Raw genomic sequence first — 19,733 nt, 5'->3', positions numbered from 1 at the left:
ATGAGGTGGTGCAGTTCAATTAAACGTTATCTTCTAGAGTCTTGCAGCCCTCCTCAGAATCGTGGGAATTCATAGAACTATAAAGGAGGAGTAAACCTTGACCCTGACCTATCAGCACATGTCTGTCGGTCCACATGTGTGGGTGTGTGTGTGTGTGTACATGTGTATATATATATTCCCACAAACACCACGGCGAGGGAGCACTGCAGACCACTAAGCTCTGAAGAAAGGGGTACGCCCCTGAAACGCGTCAGCTGTAATATTGACTGTTGGTTCAAACGATTATTCGTGTTCCACTGATGTTGCTGGACATCTGCTGCACTAATTTTAAAGCCTGATTTTAACTCCAATTTTGTGAGTATAACTATTGATTTTAATATTTGAATAAATTCATTTTATCAGTATCACACTAGGTCGGTGCGCCCTCCGCTCTTTTTTTCTCCAGCAAAATAACTCTCCCATTCCCCACTAACTTTAGGGTAGTGCCCATACTGAAAGTAAGGGGGCGCTACATAAATAAAAAGAATATTTTATTAAGAAAACATATAAAGTATGCGTGTTTTTTTTTTTTTACACACACGCACACACGCGCACATGCACACACACGCACACACACACACACATATATATATAAATAATATTTTATTAAAAAAACATATACAGTATGTACATATATGTGTAAAAAAAACACGCATACTGTATATGTTATATATATATATATATATATATATATATATATATATATATATATATATATATAAATAATATTTTATTAAGAAAACATATACAGTATGCGTGTTTGTTTTTTTTTTGCTTTTTTTACACATATATGAACGTATAAAACATAACTTCACTTTTGGTTTCTAGAAAATGGAACTTGGAGGAGAAGAAAGTACATCCGTACATATGCAAATCCCTAGTGTAGTGTCAATGTTAGCCCCATACTCCATTGTAAGTGTATATAGGGAAGGAAGGGCGCACGTTCCCCGATAACACGTTCAGCATCACAACAGAACTATTGCCAGCCACGCCCCTCTGCTAGACACATCATTTCTAGCAGTTTAGGGGTTACGGCTGCAGGGGCGTGTCGAAGGCACATTCCTCCCAGTTGTTGTTGGATTACCTCACTTCCGGGGTATAGTATTGCTTCCGCTTCTTCTTCCTAGGTAAAAGCGACTAGATATTGTGTCGGTGGTCGGTGTGTCCGGTGAGTTTATCGTACAAAGTGGGGGGAATGTCTGTATATGACTGTGTAGTGTGAGCGGCAATGCCTGTACGACTGTAATTATTTGTATGTAGGTGGGTCTATATATACACATTGATACTTCCTACACGAGGGGCACAATGGGATGAATAATACTCTGCTTCTGTCACCCCAGTCAGCTGGCATTTGCCTCCATATCCACTTGACCTCTGGAAGGATTACCCCCCTTCATGACAAGCCCATTTTTTTTTCCCTCGATATGTTACTTAAAGTAGGCTTCCACCCAAAAGTGAAAGTTTAGCTTAAAGGACTCCTCGCCGCATTTGGCATGTCATTTTTTTTGGGGGTACCTAGTTTTGACAGGTAGCCAGCTCCCACTTCCTCTCACGCCGCCTAGGTGACGCCTCCTCTTCCCCCCCCCCTCCTTGCAATCTTCTGGGACACCTCACAGGTTCCAGAAGATTGCTCAGCCGTTCAGGACGTGCAGTGCGACTTGCACCCGGCTGTGAAGCTGCAAGCTCTCACAGCCGGGTGCTCACACTAGTGATGCCGGTGTTCTGCCGAGATGTGTCCCCTTGGCGGATAATGTCCCCCCTGGACTGCGCAGGCAGAATGTGAAGCAGCTGTAGACTGCGCAATGAACAGGACATTGTGACAGACGTTGCCGCAAGTTCTCGATGCTCGCTCCAGTCTGCAAGTCGCGGGTGTAAGGATGGCTACAGCAAGGGGCGGATGTGTATTACTATAATATAGTGTAAGGGGCGGATGGCTACAGCAAGGAGCTGAAGATTAGTATTGTGTAGTTTCTTCATAAAACCACCCTAATAATACACCCAGCCCTTGCTGTAGCCATCCGCCCCTTACACAATATACAGTAATAGTAATGCAGGCGATATAATAGTAATAAACTACCGCCCCTTCCACAATATAATAGTATTACAGCCGCCCCTTGCAGAGTGGAGGGAGCGTGCCGTGTACAGGTGATTGACAGCTGTGTTCATCTTTGGCGATTTTCTGAGGTCCATTGTGCTCTGTACTGCGCTTGCGCCATCGCGGGCACGCGCATCGTGTTCCCATTAATGCGGCGGGTGCGCGCGCCCCCTAGTGGCTCTAAAAGACGAGGACGTCATATGACGTCCTGTCAAAACAATGGAGCTATCGTGCCGCCGTCAATTGACGGCGGCCGGTAGTTAGGTGGTTAAAGGGGTTGTAGAGGCAGAATTCTATGCATTAAGATAAAAAGCCTTCTGTGTGCAGCAGCCCCCCCTAATACTTACCCGAGGTTCCTCTCTATCTAGCGATGTCCACAAGTGTCTCAGCAGTCCGACATTCTCCCCCCTGATTGGCTGAGACACAGCAGCAACGCCATTGTTGCTCGCTCCTGTCAATCCAAATTTTGCTAGCCAATCAGAGGAGAGAGAGGGGGCGGGGAACACCGTCTCTGAATGGACACATGGAGCTGTGACTCGGCTCGGGTACCCCCATAGCAAGCTGCCTGCTGGAGGGGCCAGGATCACAGAAGAGAGACTCGAGATGTGGAGGATCCGGGCTCCTTTGTGCACATCCACTGCAACAGAGCAGGTAAGTATAGCATGTTTTTTATAGAGGGGGGGGGGGGTACCGAGACTTTACAATCACTTTAACCACTTGCCGACCGGCTCACTCCGATATATGTCGGCAGAATGGCATGTGTGGGTGTGTTGTTCCCTTTAAGGGCCGCCAGAGGCATGCGCACGGGCAAGAGAGCCAGTACAGGGATTTGTGTGTGCGCGTGTATGTACACACACAAATCCCTGTTCTGTCAGACGAGAGGAGACATATCATGTGTTTTTACTAAGTAGTAACAATGATATGTCTCCTCCCTCAGTTAGTCCTATCCCCATACAGTTAGTAACACTAACTAGGGAACACAACCCCTTGATCGCTCCCTAGTGTTAATTACTTCCCTACCAGTGACATTTACACAGTAATCGGTGCATTTTTATAGCAGTAATCGCTGTATAAATGTCAATGGTTCCAAAAATGTGTCCAGTCTGTTTGCATCAATGTCGCAGTACCGCTAAAAAACGCAGATCGCCGCCATTACTAATAAAAAATAAAAATGGCATAAATCTTTCCCATAGTTTGCAGACGCTATAACTTTTGCGCAAACCAATTAATATACGCTTCTTGCATGTTTTTTTTTCTTTTGCACCAAAAATATGTAGAAGAATACATATTGGCCTATACTGATGAAGAATTTTAGATTTTTTTTAACTCTTTTGGGGATATATATATATATATATATATATATATATATATATATATATATATATATATATATATAATAATTTTTTTTTTAATTGTACTTTTTTATTTTTTTATAGCACAAAAAATTAAAACCGCAGAGGTAATTAAATACCACCAAAAGAAAGCTCTATTTGTGGGAAAAAAAAGTATGCAAATTCTGTTTGGGTACAGCGTCGCATGACTGTGCAATTGTCAGTTAAAACAACGCAGTGCCAAATTGTAAAAAATGCTTTGGTCAGGAAGGGTGTAAAATCTTCCCGGAGCTGAATCGGTTAAGCAGGCAATGGTTTTTTATTTTTCCGTTCAACCCGCTGGTTGAAAGAAAAACTAAAAAAAAACATTTGATTTCAACCATCAACACATTTGATGTGGATGGGGGTTCCTCCTGAGCTATTGTGTTCTGACAGTAAGGAGATTTTTCAGTCTTCAGAATGCATTGATAGAGTCAACATCCAACAGGGCGGTTGTACAGCAGTTGATCAGTAAATGGACGTCTGTACAAACAGCCTGACCTGTACATGGATCGAAATCCTGCTGAACTGTATGAATTTTGTTCCATGTATGGCCGGCTTAACATCTAATCTATTTATAAAGGTTAGTTCTTTAATGATATGTAAAAAAAAAAAAAAAAAAAAAAATCCATGTATGTACATTAAATCACTGTCCCCAATTTTTAAAGATGATCCTTACTTTTGATGCTGCTTCTACAGTGGGCTCCCACCTCTCTGTCCTATCTAGATATCATGATAGACCGGCCATTGGATGTGTGGCCCTAGCACCTATGAACAAGAACATCTTTATGGGACTGATGCACAAATCAGAACGCAGTCTGTTTACACTTGGAGATTGGTGCAGCTGCCTGTCTGTCATTGATTTGAACAGGTTGCCTGCATGCAGTTGCGCAAACACCCACACACGCAAAGACAGTCCTTGACAGGGATGTACAGGTTACCATGTCTGTGTGGATGAGGCATGAAAGAGTTACACTTTAAAATTGTTCTCTGTTTACTGTAACTTTTCTTCACTAAATGCAGCAGTGGTTTTCAGCGCTGTATGAACTATATGTAGTCTCAGCTGCATACAGTACACAGCCCTGTGTTCTGACTGTGAGATGAGAGCATCATGTCTCTCATCTGCAACCAAATAGTTGGTCTGAGTGGAGCTCAGCCGTTCGTGGATGGCCTTGTATTCTATGAATGAATACAAGGCTTCCTCTGACTGGCTGATGTAGAGTTTGTCATCAGCACCAGGGCTGTGGAGTCGGTAGATAAATGTTCCGACTCCTCAGTTTTATGTACTTCCGACTCTCCGACTCCTCTGTATTAATATGCAAATGTATTTTATACATTCCTTGAGGGAAAGAAATGTAACCTACCACAGGACTACTGGCTGGGAAGCCAACAGTCTACTGTATTGCACAGTTTAAGCAAAAGACAAACACAATGAAAACAATCAAGTGGCTGGATAGTAGCAGCAGGCATAAACATCAGGAACAGGATCTTTACCAGTTCAAAAATACAAACCACATTATTTGGTTGTTTTAGAACAAAAACAAAGCTTATCTATAATGAACCAAAAACAAAATCTGTAAAACCTAGAAATGGTTTATATTAATCTTGAAATGTAGTTATAGGCTTAGCAAATGCAAATCAATTCAATGTAGAGTTCTAAGGAAGAGAATTGCCTCTGCCAGATCCTCTTTCATAGAGGCTCTTAAGTCAGACTTTATTATTTTTAGGGCTGAAAATAATCTTTCGACACTGACTTGGGTGGGTGGCATTGCAGTAACTATTCTGGCCACATCACTAACGATCTCTGGATAAACAAGGATGGCTTCTTCAACAGTAAGTTTTGATGAGCGATCATACTTTTCAACTTCTTTTAGTGCTTTATAAAACTCCTGTTGGAATTTTTTTATTTGGACACTTACTGGTTCTCTAACATGCGTTCCCTGTAAAAGCAGAACACAACACTATGGAAAGTATAAGTATTGCAGCTCCTAATTGTGCGTTTCGTGCCATATAGTGAAGCACATGAAAAGCATGCTTCTTCACGGTCACTTAACGTGTTCGTTTTGCGGTTACGTGAGGCACTGCATGCATTGGTCTTTATTCTTACAGTAGAGAAGTCATTAATTATAACTTTTTGTGAATTGGGACATTTAAACTTGCTTTTTTTTATTCCAATCTAAATTTAGTCGGAGTCGGTGCATTGTTTGCCGACTCCGACTCCAGGTACCCAAAATTTCCCCCGACTCCTCGACTCCGACTCCACAGCCCTGATCAGCACAACTCCATTTCTGCCAGTCAGAGGAAGCTTTGTATTAGAGATCCGCCAAAATTTTGGCGGACGAAACATATCAGCAGAAAATGGTGTTATTAGCGTTTTGCTGATAATGGTGTCAAACGCGCATGATTTTGCTAAGATTTACTGTGCTTATGGTCTATTTCCCCCCTCACCTTCCAGGACAGCTACTTGAGAGATGATTGGCTCCGCCCTCTACAGGAAACACAAATCGGATACAATTTAAAAGGCCCCTCCCTTTCCTCTGACCCTCAGTTGTTTTGTGTTTCCAGACACTCCAGGAGCACCGATAAGTTTTTTGTTTTTCCTAGGTCTGGTAACTCTGGTTGGCGGACCCCCCTTCTCTGGCATCATCCAGTACTGGTTGTGGCCAAGTCCTGGGTGTATTAGTCCCTGTACTTCCTGCCAGAAGGGTTCCCTATTTTGGAGGTACTGTATTTATTGATGTATAACACTCACTTTTTTACCCTGAAAATAGAGTGTAAACTGTGCTTGCGTGTTATACGCAGGGGGGGTGTAGAACGTTTTTTTTCTGAAACTTCCCTCTGAAAGTTAGGGTGCGTGTTATACGCCGATAAATACGGTACTTGCTTACCTGGAGAAAGTGGTGGCAACTTCCTTCTGGTTTTTCCCCAGCTCTGCCTGTGTGGAAGCCTTGTCCTCCTCATGCTTTGCCGAGGTGTACCAAGATGGCGTCGGAGGACTTCCGGTGACGCGGCAAGATGGCGATGGAAGTCGCGTGATGCACTTTCCGGCGCCGTGTTGATAAGGAACAAGGCGTGATACACTGAGGACATGCTGCCTTGGGAACAGTCTGCTGAAATGCCGGACAGGCGCATTTTAGCAGGACTCCAGCAGCCTATCTCTCCCGCCGATCTCCACTTGCCTTATGGAGCTTGAGGACAGGTCTAAGGATGGAGCACCCCGCTTGGTTTGAACCAGCGGCAGCCTCCGGGTCCCATACTGCCTCCAAGGTAAGCCATTGTCTGTGATTATACAGCAGGGGACCTTTTTTTTTTTTTTTTTTGTATGGACCTTCTTTGCATATGGTTCTTGTTTCTGCTTTTTTTTTTTTCTAGGGCAAACCAGTGAACAAGAAATATGGAAACTGTAGGGCCAGGCTTTCTGATGGATATAAAAAACTATTTTGTGAGGATTGTATTCCATCTAGGGCTAGGTCAGAGACTACCTCTTTGAAAGAGTTAATGTCTTCTATGAAGCAGTTTGTAGCCTCCTTCTGGTATTTTAAAGGGGTTTTCCACCCATTTTTTAAGTTTATTAAAAGTCAGCATCTACAAAAAGTGTAGCTGCTGGCTTTTAATAAACTGACACTTACCTGCTCCAGCGTTCCAGCAGTATGCTGGATCTAATGGCAGAAAGTTGATTTTTGGGTGAACCTCCGCTTTAAGGACCTGCTCATGTGTATATATACGTCCTGTTTTTAAAGATAGATATATCGGTAACGGCAGCATCTGCTGCCACAACCGAGGTATCCATCTCTAGCATGAGCGGTCCTGTAAACGATGACGGCGGTCTCCGCGGCGGATTCGCCGCGAGATCGCTGTTATCAGCGGCGGGAGAGGGGCCTCCCGCGCCCTCCGCCGCTTACCGGAGCCGTCGGTAGCCTGCTGTGTGGGGATGCGAGTGAGGGCAAGATGGCCCCCACCCGTCCCCCTAGCAGGGCGGAAGTGACATCAAAACGCCTCATGCATTTGTCAATCATTAGAGTTCAGATGCTTTCCAGCCAGGCCCTTTCCTTTGGTAGGAAAGTGCTTCAGGCTGTCGTCCCTCCCTAAGGTATAGTATCACATAAAAAATGTAACACGGGTGTGTTTATTGATGCGTTATCAATGCATTTTAACAGGGAGGTGAGGTTTTTTTTTAACTGACCAAAAATTCTGCAGGCAGGATTTTTAGCACCTCAATGTAAGCCCAACAGACCAGTGTGAAGACACACGTAGAACTTAAAGGGTACGTTTTTTTCCTTGAGCTTTTCTTGCGCTAAAAGTGTCTATAATGGCCGACAATAAATTTATATTCATATAAATTCATCATATAAATTAAGTTGAATATAATACAATTATAATAATAATAAAAAAAAATATATATACATATATAATTTTTAAAAACTGTCATTTTCGGCCGAGTTCATCCTGCATTTTCTGCACCAAAATGTCCATTTGGTGCACCTCTTTGTATGCATTCCTAGAATACAAAGCTGCCTATAAATTGCTGAGTGCTGCTCAGCCTGACTATTTTGTTCTGTGTGTAAGACGAGAAGTTCTCTTCTCACAGCCGGAATACAGTGTTGTGTATTGTATGTAGCTGCATACACTGAAAAGAGCTGCATCAATTGGCAAAGGAAATAGTTTAGTTACTGATGTCACAGTAAACGTGCAGATCGACTTTAACCCTAAACTAAAAAAAACTGTTTTGGTTGGAAATATACTTTGAATGCTAGGTGACTAATCGGATATGTAGAGTGGGATTTGAACATAAAGGCGTTTATGGAGCAGATCATTTTGCAGAGAATGTGACACAGTCATATGCTGACTTGTAGTTCTGTTGGGTTAGATTATGCCATTCATGTTGTCCTGTTCCATGTTTTGTTTTATTTTAGACAATTACCCCAAAATGTCGGGAGGCACAGTCATTGCTGTGCCAGGTGAATCTTCTGGCATTGAAGAGCCAAAAAAGATGACGAGGGAGGACTGGAGAAAGAAAAAGGAACTAGAAGAACAGCGTAAGTTGGGTAATGCCCCGGCTGAAGTGGATGAAGAGGGAAAGTAAGTATTGTTAAAAAAAAAAAAAAAATAATACCTTTATTATACCTTTTGAAATGGATCATTCAAACCTAAAAAGCACAGGTGTGTGTGCAGCTCAGTATGCTGAGCTGTAAACATCATCCACAAGTCCTATGTAAAATATATGCAGGTAAAATAGAGTGCACAAATTTGTTTTATTCCAGTTCTGGTATTCAGAGACACTGATGTAGCCAGTGCTTCACAGCCTTCCCCCTTGGAATACTACATCATTAGTGCCTTCCAGGGCGATCTCCTTTTTATAAACTGTGAGATCTCATGTAAAAACAGTTTTAACCACTTGCCTCCTGGGCACTTAAACCCCCCCCCCCCCTCCTGCCCAGACCAATTTTCAGCTTTCGGTGCTCTCACACTTTGAATGACAATTACTCGGTCATGTAATACTGTACCGAAATGATTTTTTTGCCCTTTTTTCCCCCATACAAATAGAGCTTTATTTTGGTGATATTTGATCACCTCTGTGGTTTTTATTTTTTGGGCTATAGATGAAAAAAGACCAAAAATCTGCATGTTTCTGTGATAAAATTTTGGCCACAATTTATACTTCTACGTATATTTGGTACAAATTAGTGGATATTTATTTGGTCTGTGTGAAAGTTAGAGTGACTACAAGCTATGGTGCCAATCATAACAAATTGATCACATCTGATGTATTGGCGGCCTATCTCAGACAGGTGGCACTGATAGGTAGTGTTCACTCACAGATCTGCAGCACAGGTCGCTCTCAATCCTCACACGCGGTCTCTGTGTGAGGAGGGAGAGCCGGGAATGAGAGATGATCTCATATGTTTGCATTTGAGATCACCCATTGGACACGCCGATCGAGTGCTAAATGGCTGCTGTGATTGGCCATTTAGCACGATCTGTGATCGGCTGTGTCCAAGGGACGCGGCCAACGTGGATTTTCCATAATGCGCGCCCTCGGTGGTGCACAGGGAACAAGTAAACAGGAGGACGTCCAGGGATGCCCTCCAAGCGATTGAGCCAGCGCTGTATTTTGGCCTAGGGCGGCACTTTGCGGGGGGCGACATAAAACAGCCACCCCCCCCCCACGAGCCCCTACTGTGCTGACGAATTATAGATCAGCGCGGGTGTCTTTGTGGCAGGCAGAAGGAGCCACTCCGCCATTGAGCGGGGTCCTGCACCAATCCAGAGGCGACATAAGGACACGTGCGGCAGCGGAGAAGGGGTCTGTGTGTGAGGGAAGTCCGGGCACGGCGAGCAGATGAGGATGCTGTATGAGTCGGGAGGCGGAGTTTCTGGCTGTCTGTGCCCTGGCCAGGGGAGATCTAATGAAGGAGAGGAAGATGCTGAGGGGAGTGGCAGCATGCTCTGTATCCTGTTACATGCAGGCTACAATTGCTTGATAATAAAAAAATGTCTCTGGGTCTAACAGGTGAGATACTGGTGCCCGGGTGTTGCTGGCGACATGGCGGTGCCTGGGTGTACATTACTCTTGCCCCTAATCTTGTACAATCACAACTGCTTTATTTTTTTTAATGCTAATTCACAATGTCGGTAAGGACTGACACGCCTCTGAAAAGCAATCCATGCTCTAAACTCTTTTCAGAGAAATTTGACATGCAGTGAAGAGGCAATAAGTTGCTTCCGCAATGCCTGTTTTAATGCCTTAAATGGAGTATCGCAGTGCTGCAACTGCATGCAATGCACTTGGTTGCAGGTTGGTTGGCCCCATTCACACTTCATTCAATGCCATGCTCGCAGTCTCTGACCGTCCCTTGTGCCATGCTCGCAGTCTCTGACCATCCCTTGTGCCATGCTCGCAGTCTCTGACCATCCCTTGTGCCATGCTCGCAGTCTCTGACCATCCCTTGTGCCATGCTCGCAGTCTCTGACCGTCCCTTGTGCCATGCTCGTCTCTGTGGACCGCGATGTAAGGGGGAGCTCTATGGGCTCTTTTGTAAAGAAATGGCTGTGGTTACCAGAGACCCCTTACATTAGAATTTCCTATTACACCAGAGTCCGCAGAAGTCCCTATTACATCAGAGTTCTCCTTTACATTAGGATGTGGCCTTGACAGGAAGGTGTGGGTCATATTTAAATTAGGGGGTGCACAAATTTAGTCAGGCCTAGAGCAGCACAAAACCTAAACACACTACTGAATTGAGCGCCGCGCTGTAGACATCTTTTTTGTCTATAGCGAGGGGTCAAAGTGGTTAAAATACTGTGCCCGATCTTGAACAGTACATGTGCGAGATCTGGTGCAGACTTTTTTTTTTTTTTTTTGCGGTGAGGGTTTTCAACCCAAGAAGGATGGATTATTAGGCCTGGGTTACAAAAAAAAACAAGACTAAAGAAGCAAGTAATTATAAGTACCGTAACTAGTCGTCTTGTGTTTACAAAATAAGCTGTGGGGGGCGCTTAAGTGATAATAATAAAAAATAAAATAAAAATTACAGTCTTTCTATCCTGTTTAAAAGAAAACATTGATTTTACTCTTCATACTGTTATGGCCTACAATAAAATGTATTGGTGCAAGACTACTGTCTATACTGTATATGTAACCTTGCCATCTCATGTGCTGGATTTTTTTTATGTTTTCAGGGACATTAACCCTCACATCCCTCAGTATATTTCCTCAGTCCCCTGGTATGTGGATCCTTCCAAAAGGCCCACTTTAAAGCACCAGAGGCCTCAGGATGAAAAGCAGACAGAGTTCTCACAAATGGGAGAATGGTTCAGGAAAGGTGTTAAGGAGGTAGATGGAAAGTATTCTATAATTTTATAATTACATACAATATGGTGTAATATCTGAACAAATTATATAATGTATCATTTATTTTAAGGGGTCAATTGCAACAAAATATCGACAGGGAGCTTGTGAGAACTGTGGCGCTATGACGCATAAGAAGAAAGACTGCTTTGAGGTTAGTGGCTTCTTTTGCATGTATTACATTACTTGGATTAATTATGAAGATTTGTGCTATTTCTGTTCATAGATCGGGGTTGCTAAACTCTTTGAAGAGCAAGGGTCACATAACCGGTCATGGGCCACACTGAAATACAATCGTTCCAAATGTAAACAAACAATTTTATGTTCAATCTTTTTATTGGTGTTCTAAAGAAGAACACGAATACTCCAATATAAAGTGTGATGTACATATAGATGAAAAATACAATGGAACAATCGTCAGTACAAATCTTTCACGACTTATATGCAACATACATCATGAAAATGGAGGCGCAAAGCCTTCGGAGCATATAAAAACCAATGGTAGTGGAATGGACGACAAAACTGGTAAGCAAGGGGTATTGTGCGCGCTCCTGCCGCGAGCTCCGTGAACCCGACCACTGTTCCCGTGGACTCAATTGCCCCACGATCGTCTCACGGAGAGAGAGAGAGAGAGCAGGGAGATGCTAATGTTTAACCACTTGTGGACCGCCGCACGACGATATACGTCGACAAAATGGCATGGCTGGGCACAAGGGCATACAGGTACGTCCCCTTTAAGACCCCAGCCATGGGTTGCGACCACGGCGGCGTGCTCGTGACCCGGTCCGAAGCTAAATGACCGCGCCCGCGGACCCGATCGCCACCGATGTCCCGCGATCGGGTCACAGAGCTGAAGAACGGCGAGAGGTGTAAACAAACCTTTCCCCGTTCATCCTAGTGGCTTGTCGTGATAGTCTGTTCCCTGTCATAGGGAACGACGATTGGTGACGCCACACCCCTCTACAGTAAGAATCCCACACTATGGCACATTTAACCCCTACAGCTCCCCCTAGTGGTTAACCCCTTCGCTGCCATTGTCATTTTCACAGTAATCGGTGTATTTTTATAGAACTGACAACTGTAAAAATGACAATGGTTCCAAAAATTTCAGTGTCCGATGTGTCCGCCATAATGTTGCAGTCACGATAAAAATCGCTGATCGCCGCCATTTAGTAGTAAAAATGATTATTTTTTTATAAAAAAAAGCCATAAAACTATGCCTTATTTTGTAGACGCTGTAACTTTTGCGCAAACCAATCGATAAACGCTTATTGCGATTTTTTTTTTTTAACCAAAAATATATAGAAGAATACGTATCGGCCTAAACTGAAGAAAAAAAATGTGTTTTTATATATTTTTTGGGGGATATTTATTATAGCAAAAAGTAAAAAAATTTTTTTTTTTCAAAATTGTCACATTATTTTGTTTATAGCGCAAAAAATATAAAAACCGCAGAGGTGATCAAATGCCACCGAAAGAAAGTTCTGTATATGGGGAAAAAAAGGATGTCAATTTTGTGTGGGAGCCACGTTGCACGACCGCGCATTTGTCAGTTAAAGCGAGAGTGTCGAATCGCAAAAAGGGGCCTGGTCCTTTTAGCTGCATAATGGTCCGGGGCTTAAGAGTGGCTGACACTAGTGTGAACACTGACTGTTTACTTTTTACAAGGACTGTCTATTTAAAGCTTTTATAGAAGTAAAATGGGTCAGAATTTTGCGTGTCGGATTGCTACAGACGATCGGATTTTCGGAAAATTCGAGAACCGGTTTTTCAATCTTTTGTTGGCGGAAATTCCGACAGCAAAAGTCCAATGGAGCGTACACACTGTTTCCGTTCAAAAGCTCACATCGGACTTTTGCTGTTGGAATTTCCGATCGTGTGTAAGGGGCATTCTAGTTGTTAACTCATTTAGAGGTGCTAATATGCCCATTGCAAAAGCACCACATATGTGTTGTTTAATACACGGACCTTTTTTCTCTTCCAGCTTCTACTGGTATCATTATCCAGGCTGCTAGAAAGGTCCCAGGCGAAGTCCACTTGGTATTCCTCCACCTGGGACAGGAGTCTGTGCTACAGAGAAGATAGAAAAGCAGGGTGAACAGATCTCTGTGCTAACTCAAACAAGAAAAAAAGCAGACAGTTTGTGTATTTATCAAACATAAAAAATCCAAAATGCAGCGCTTCAGTGAAATTTTATTTATATATATATATATATATATATATATATATATATATATATATATATATATATATATATATATATGTGTGATAGTCCATAATCCAGCCGCGTAGCCCCCGGCGGCAACTCGGTATTCCCCGGCTTCACCTGCCAGCTGCACATCAATCCCCCCCTGACACCTGCAGGACCCCCCTCTTCCCTAGGGCTTGAACTGCATCCCGGCAGCTACCGGCGCACGCTTCCTAGGAGTAGGACGTGTGGCCCACGGGATGTAGATAGGGCCCCCACCACCCCCCCCCCCCTTTTCATCACCACCAGCTGTTCATCAATCCCCCCCCCCGGACACCAGCTGGACCCACTTCCCTAGGGCTAGAAATGCATCCCGGCAGCTACCGGCGCACGCTTCCTAGGAGTAGGATGTGTGGCCCCCGGGATGTAGATAGGTAGGGCCCCATCCCCCCCCCCCCTTCATCGCCGCGACCGAGTTGCCCCCTCGCTCCTCCCCTCCAGATACCAGCCTGCTACCCCCCTGTAATTGGGTCACCTACCACCATCTCCTGACTCAATAACTACCAGTTGGCAATGCCCCCCCCTCGAGGTCACCACCTTGGCTCTTTGCAGCCGGAGTGGTGGCCATCTTTGCAACACCCTAGCCCCACTCCCCCTTTTCTCAAATACCATTTGTACTTGATCCAGGGTTCGCCTGATCGCCTCTCAAGGGGTCAGGAAGGAATTTTTTTCCCTGTCGTAGCATATTGGCGTAGCACGACCAATTGGCGTAGCACGACCAGGGTTTTTTTTTGCCTTCCTCTGGACCAAGTCAGGATCGAGGATTAAGTTAATCCTTGATAATCCCCCCCCCCCCCCCCCTCCCTCCTCCCCCTGGTGTTTGGCGACTATGGTTAATCTGCAATATTCTGCAGAAACCATTGGGGATTTGAGGCAATTTGCCGCAATACTACCAGCCATCACTAAAAAAGCCCTAAGAACTGAGCGACTTTTGAAAATCGATCGACTATCAAAAATCTCAGCCGTTTACCCCAGCCTAAGCATATATCATGTGCTTTGATCAACACAAGATCAGCAGTAAAAGACCGACTGGAAATCCATGATTTCATTCTACAATACGATTTAGACTGCCTCTTTATTACAGAGAGCTGGCTTACAGCCGACTGCAACACCATTCTAGGAGAACTGGTGCCAGAAAACTATCGTATCATAACTGAAAACAGAATAGGGCAAAGAGGAGGAGGACTGGCGGTGATCCATAAGACTCATCTTGCAATCACTAAACCTGTCCTTCAAAACCCTCTTCCATTCATGGAAACCCTTACCCTGCAACTACAAACAGGCCACCTGGCCCAAAATCGCAGTTTCTCCCATCATTGACGGACTTTATCTCCACCTATACCCTTAACAGCAAACACCTTTTGCTGCTCGGGGACTTCAATCTCTGGGCCAACTCCCCGCAAGACCCCGTTACCGACGCCTGCATTGATCACTTCGAAGGATTAGGGCTACAACAACTAGTATGTGGGCCCACACATGCTTCAGGTCACACACTCAATCTTATTTTCAGACAAGATCTGGAAATAAAAATCTTGGAAAATTAACCATTGCCATGGACAGATCACCATGCAATCAAATTCATTATTTCTGATTTCCCACCCTTAACTAAAACATCAAATCGAGTGACAACACACTGGACTAGATGTCAGAAGAAGCTCCACTTGGAACTCTTCAAAGCCACGTTAAGGAAAAAAATAAATACAATTCAGCCGCATCAAACGGCTGAAGAAACACTGGATACCATAAACACAGCCCTATTGCAATCAGCCGACTTAATAGCGCCGAAACGTAAAACCCACATCCGGAAAAATAACTCCAGCTGGTTCAACAACCAACTGGCATTACTGAAGCAAGAGCGCAGAAAGGCGGAAGCCATCTGGAAAAGAAGCTCTTCAGATGAGAACCTCATCGTCTACAAAGCAGCAACAAGAAAATACCACAAAGAAATCTTCAAAGCCAAGAAAAACGATTTTTCCGAGGCTATCAACAGCGCCCTTAATCGCCCACGCGAACTCTTCAAGTTGGTCACTAAGACCATGAATCCAGGATGTCTTGAAGCCCCCAATTCGGACTCACAAGAATTTTGCAGTGAATAGTCAGATTACTTCATTAATAAAATCGAGGGGATCGACAAAGCATTCAGCAAAATAATTCCCCCCTCAACCCTCCCCGTAATGATTTACACAATACCTGCAGTAATTCACCACAACCAGTTAAGTTCACGCTGGAACCTATCTCTATCCATGCCACTAAAAATATCATCGGTACTCTGCGTAACAGCACCGTGCCGAATGATATCATCCCCACTAAACTGCTGAAGGAATGCGCCGACATCCTGGCACCTCTTTTCACGCAGCTTATCAACCAATCCTTCAGGGAAGGTAGAGTGCCCTCCAGTTGAAGGAGGGTATAATTCGACCCATCTTGAAGAAACCCAACCTGGACCCCAAGGACCCACTCCACCGTCGTCCAATAACAGGCCTAAATGTATTCTCAAAGGTAATGGGAAAAAGTAGTGGTACAACAGCATCTAGATACCCACAACCTACTTGATCCATTTCAATCGGGATTCCGGCCTGGACACGGGACAGAAACCGCATTGCTCAAAATATGGGACGACGCTCTTGAGGCCGCAGACGAAGGAGAATCTTGTCTTCTGGTTCTGTTGGACCTAAGCGCAGCCTTCGACAAAGTAGACCACAAGCTTTTATTGACTCGGCTAGCTGAAGTAGCCAGAGTCGCAGAAGGCGATTTATCTTGGTTCTCCTCTTTTTTGGAAAACCGATCGCAAATAGTGAAGTTAGGACCTTTCACTTCTGAGAAACGCACATTATCGTGCGGAGTCCCTCAAGGATCCCCCCTGTCGCCGGTGTTGTTCAACATCTATCTTCGCCCTCTTTTTGAGATTATTAGCAGTCAAAAACTGCTCTACCACTCATATGCAGACGACACGCAACTATATTTCCGCATTTGCAATAAAAAGGATCATCACCTCAATCTAGAGACATGCCTCTCTTTGATAGAGGACTGGATGACAAAGAGTTATCTTAAACTCAACGGAGAGAAAACAGAACTTCTCCTGTTTCACACCAAGTGTATGAATCAACCTGCAACAACTTGGACCCCACCGTCCATTCTGGGCAAAATCATCAACCCTAGCGCCAAAGTCAAAAGTCTTGGGGTCATCTTCGACTCCTACATGACAATGGATGCACAAATAGGGTCAGTAGTCAGCGGATCTCGCCATCTGCTGCGCCTACTACGCAGACTTACTCCTTTTATTCCCAAGGAAGACATAGCGGTCGTGGTGGGAGCTATTGTAAACTCAAGATTGGACTATGCAAATGCCCTTTACCTCGGACTCCCCAATTACCAAATCGCTTGTCTACAAGTCGTTCAAAATACGGCCGCTAGACTTGTGACTGGGAAAAAACCTTGGGAATCAATCTCGCCTTCACTGAGAACCCTTCACTGGTTACCAGTAAAAGACAGAATCACTTTTAAAGCACTCAGTCTAACGCATAGATGTATCTATGGGAATGCTCCCCATTATCTATGCGAAAAAACAAAAGCTCATAATCCCAATCGCGTTCTGCAATCCACCAATCAAAATCTCCTCCAGATACCGAAAGCCAACTACAAGTCCAAAGGAGAAAGGAGATTTGCGGTCCAAGGGCCTAGACTATGGAACGCTTTACCAACCAGCATTCGGTTGGAGGAGAACCACTTGGCGTTCAGGAGAAAGATCAAGACTCTTCTCTTTTGATACCAAAGGAGACTGGAACAACAAGCGCCCAGAGGCGATTAAGTTCGCATGTGCCGCGCTATATAAGTTTTCATTCATTCATATAAAATCTGTCTTCAATGTGCAAAGGAAAAGCACACCACACCCGCGTGCTATCAATCTGCTTACCAGAAAGATATGAAAACAAGCAATGTAATCATATGGTGCAAGAGGTCAATAATGGATTCAGATGGCACACTCCAAACTTGATGGGCAGGTCATAGGATGACCTGATGATATCCACATAGGATGAAACATGTCAGGCTGGCCGATGCAAGTACGCTGGGATCTGCGGAGTTATGTCATGATGATTCTTTTTACCAGTAAGTAGGGATGAGCTTCGAGTCGAACTCATGTTCGACTCGAACATTGCCTGTTCGGCGAACAACGAACAATTAGGGGTGTTCGCGGCAAATTCGAAAAGCCACGGAACACCCTGTTAAAGTCTATGGGAGAAATCTAAAGTGTTAATTTTAAAGGCTAATATGCAATTTATTGTCCTAAAAAGTGTTTGTGGACCTGGGTCCTGTCCCAGGAAACATGTATCCATGCAAAAAAAGTTTTAAAAACTGATGTTTTTTCAGGAGCAGTCAATTTAATAATGCTAAAAGTGAAACAATAAAAGTGTAATATTACTTTAAATTTCGTACCTAGGGGGGATGTAAAGTCAGCATGTGAAAAATTGCATGTTTCCCGTACATAGAACTGTCCCTGCACAAAGTGTCATTTCTGAAAGAAAAAAAGCCATTTAAAATCGGCTTTGCGGCTCTAATGAATGGTCGGCTCTTTCAATTACAGAGATGATTCATTCATAAAGAAAACAAAATGTGTGGGGGTTCCCCCAAATTAAATTACCAGGCCCTTCAGGTCTGGAATGGATATTAAGGGGAACCCCCCCGTAAAAAAACCCCCCAAAAAATATGATGTAGGGTTCCCCGCAAATATCCATACCAGACCCTTCAGGTCTGGTGTAGATTTTAAGGGGAACACCATCCCAAATAAAAAAAAAATGGCGTGGAGTCCTCCTAAAAATCCACGCAAGACCCTTATCCGAGCACGTTAACCTGGCCGGCCGCAGAAAAGAGGGGGGGACAGAGTTCGGCCCCCCCCCCTCTCCTGAACCGCACCAGGCCACATGCCCTCAACATGGGGAGGATGTCCCCATGTTGATGGGGACAAGGACCTCATCCCCACAACCCTTGCCTGGTGGTTGTGGGGGTCTGCGGGCGGGGGGCTTATCAGAATCTGGAAGACCCCTTTAACGAAGGGGACCCCCAGATCCTGCCCCCCCCCCCCCCCCATGTGAATTGGTAATGGGGGTACACTGTACCTCTACCATTTCACGAAGGAAGTGTAAATAGTTAAAAAAAAAAAAAAAAACAGACACCGTAGAAAAAAATCCTTTTTTATTAATAAAAAATAAATAAAAAAATCCAGCGATGTGAATCCACTGTCTCCTATCCAGCGATGGATGATCTCTCCAGCGACGGATGATCAGCGGTCCGGTCCAGCGATGCAGAAGATCCATCCGTCCAGAGCGCAGCAGGGGAGCTCCACTCTCCGCTGGACACAGCCCAGCGGAATGACGCGCTGGAGCTGTGACATCACTTATATAGGGGAAGCGGCCACCCGTCACGTGACCCCGCCCCCTCTGAAAGACAGGCTTTCCCAGTGACGTACGAGGGTGCGTCAGAGGGGGCGGGGTCACGTGATGGGTGGCCGGCGCTACCCCTATATAAGTAATGTCACAGCTCCAGCGCGTCATTCCGCTGGGCTGTGTCCAGCGGAGAGTGGAGCTCCCCTGCTGCGGTCTCTGGACGGATGGATCTTCTGCATCGCTGGACCGGACCGCTGATCATCCGTCGCTAGAGAGATCATCCATCGCTGGATAGGAGACAGTGGATTCACATCGCTGGATTTTTTTATTTATTTTTTATTAATAAAAAGGATTTTTTTCTACGGTGTCTGTGTTTTTTTTTTTTTTTTAACTATTTACACTTCCTTCGTGAAATGGTAGAGGTACAGTGTACCCCCATTACCAATTCACATGGGGGGGGCAGGATCTGGGGGTCCCCTTTGTTAAAGGGGTCTTCCAGATTCTGATAAGCCCCCCGCCCGCAGACCCCCACAACCACCGGGCAAGGGTTGTGGGGATGAGGCCCTTGTCCCCATCAACATGGGGACATCCTCCCCATGTTGAGGGCATGTGGCCCGGTGCGGTTCAGGAGAGGGGGGGGGGCCGCACTCTGTCCCCCCCTCTTTTCTGCGGCCGGCCAGGTTAACGTGCACGGATAGGGGTCTGGTGTGGATTTTTAGGGGGACTCCACGCCATTTTTTTTTTATTTGGG

General features: G+C 44.7%; 1 protein-coding gene across 1 annotated transcript in view; it reads left to right on the top strand.

Annotated features, from left to right (window-relative positions):
• Positions 1–1,096: 1,096 nt before the first annotated feature.
• SLU7 (SLU7 homolog, splicing factor) overlaps positions 1,097–19,733 on the top strand; it is a 63,365-nt gene continuing 44,728 nt past the window's right edge. The window contains exons 1-4 of the mRNA XM_040344804.1: positions 1,097–1,207; positions 8,418–8,583; positions 11,185–11,338; positions 11,427–11,507. Coding sequence (XP_040200738.1) covers positions 8,432–8,583; positions 11,185–11,338; positions 11,427–11,507 — 387 coding nt within the window. The 5' untranslated portion in view covers positions 1,097–1,207; positions 8,418–8,431. The remainder of the gene's footprint in view (positions 1,208–8,417; positions 8,584–11,184; positions 11,339–11,426; positions 11,508–19,733) is intronic.

This window comes from Rana temporaria, chromosome 3 (assembly GCF_905171775.1).
Source record: "Rana temporaria chromosome 3, aRanTem1.1, whole genome shotgun sequence".
In the NCBI taxonomy this organism is placed as follows: domain Eukaryota; kingdom Metazoa; phylum Chordata; class Amphibia; order Anura; family Ranidae; genus Rana; species Rana temporaria.
The sequence above is the reverse complement of the archived record's forward strand: the minus strand, read 5'-3'. Positions and strand labels throughout refer to the sequence as shown.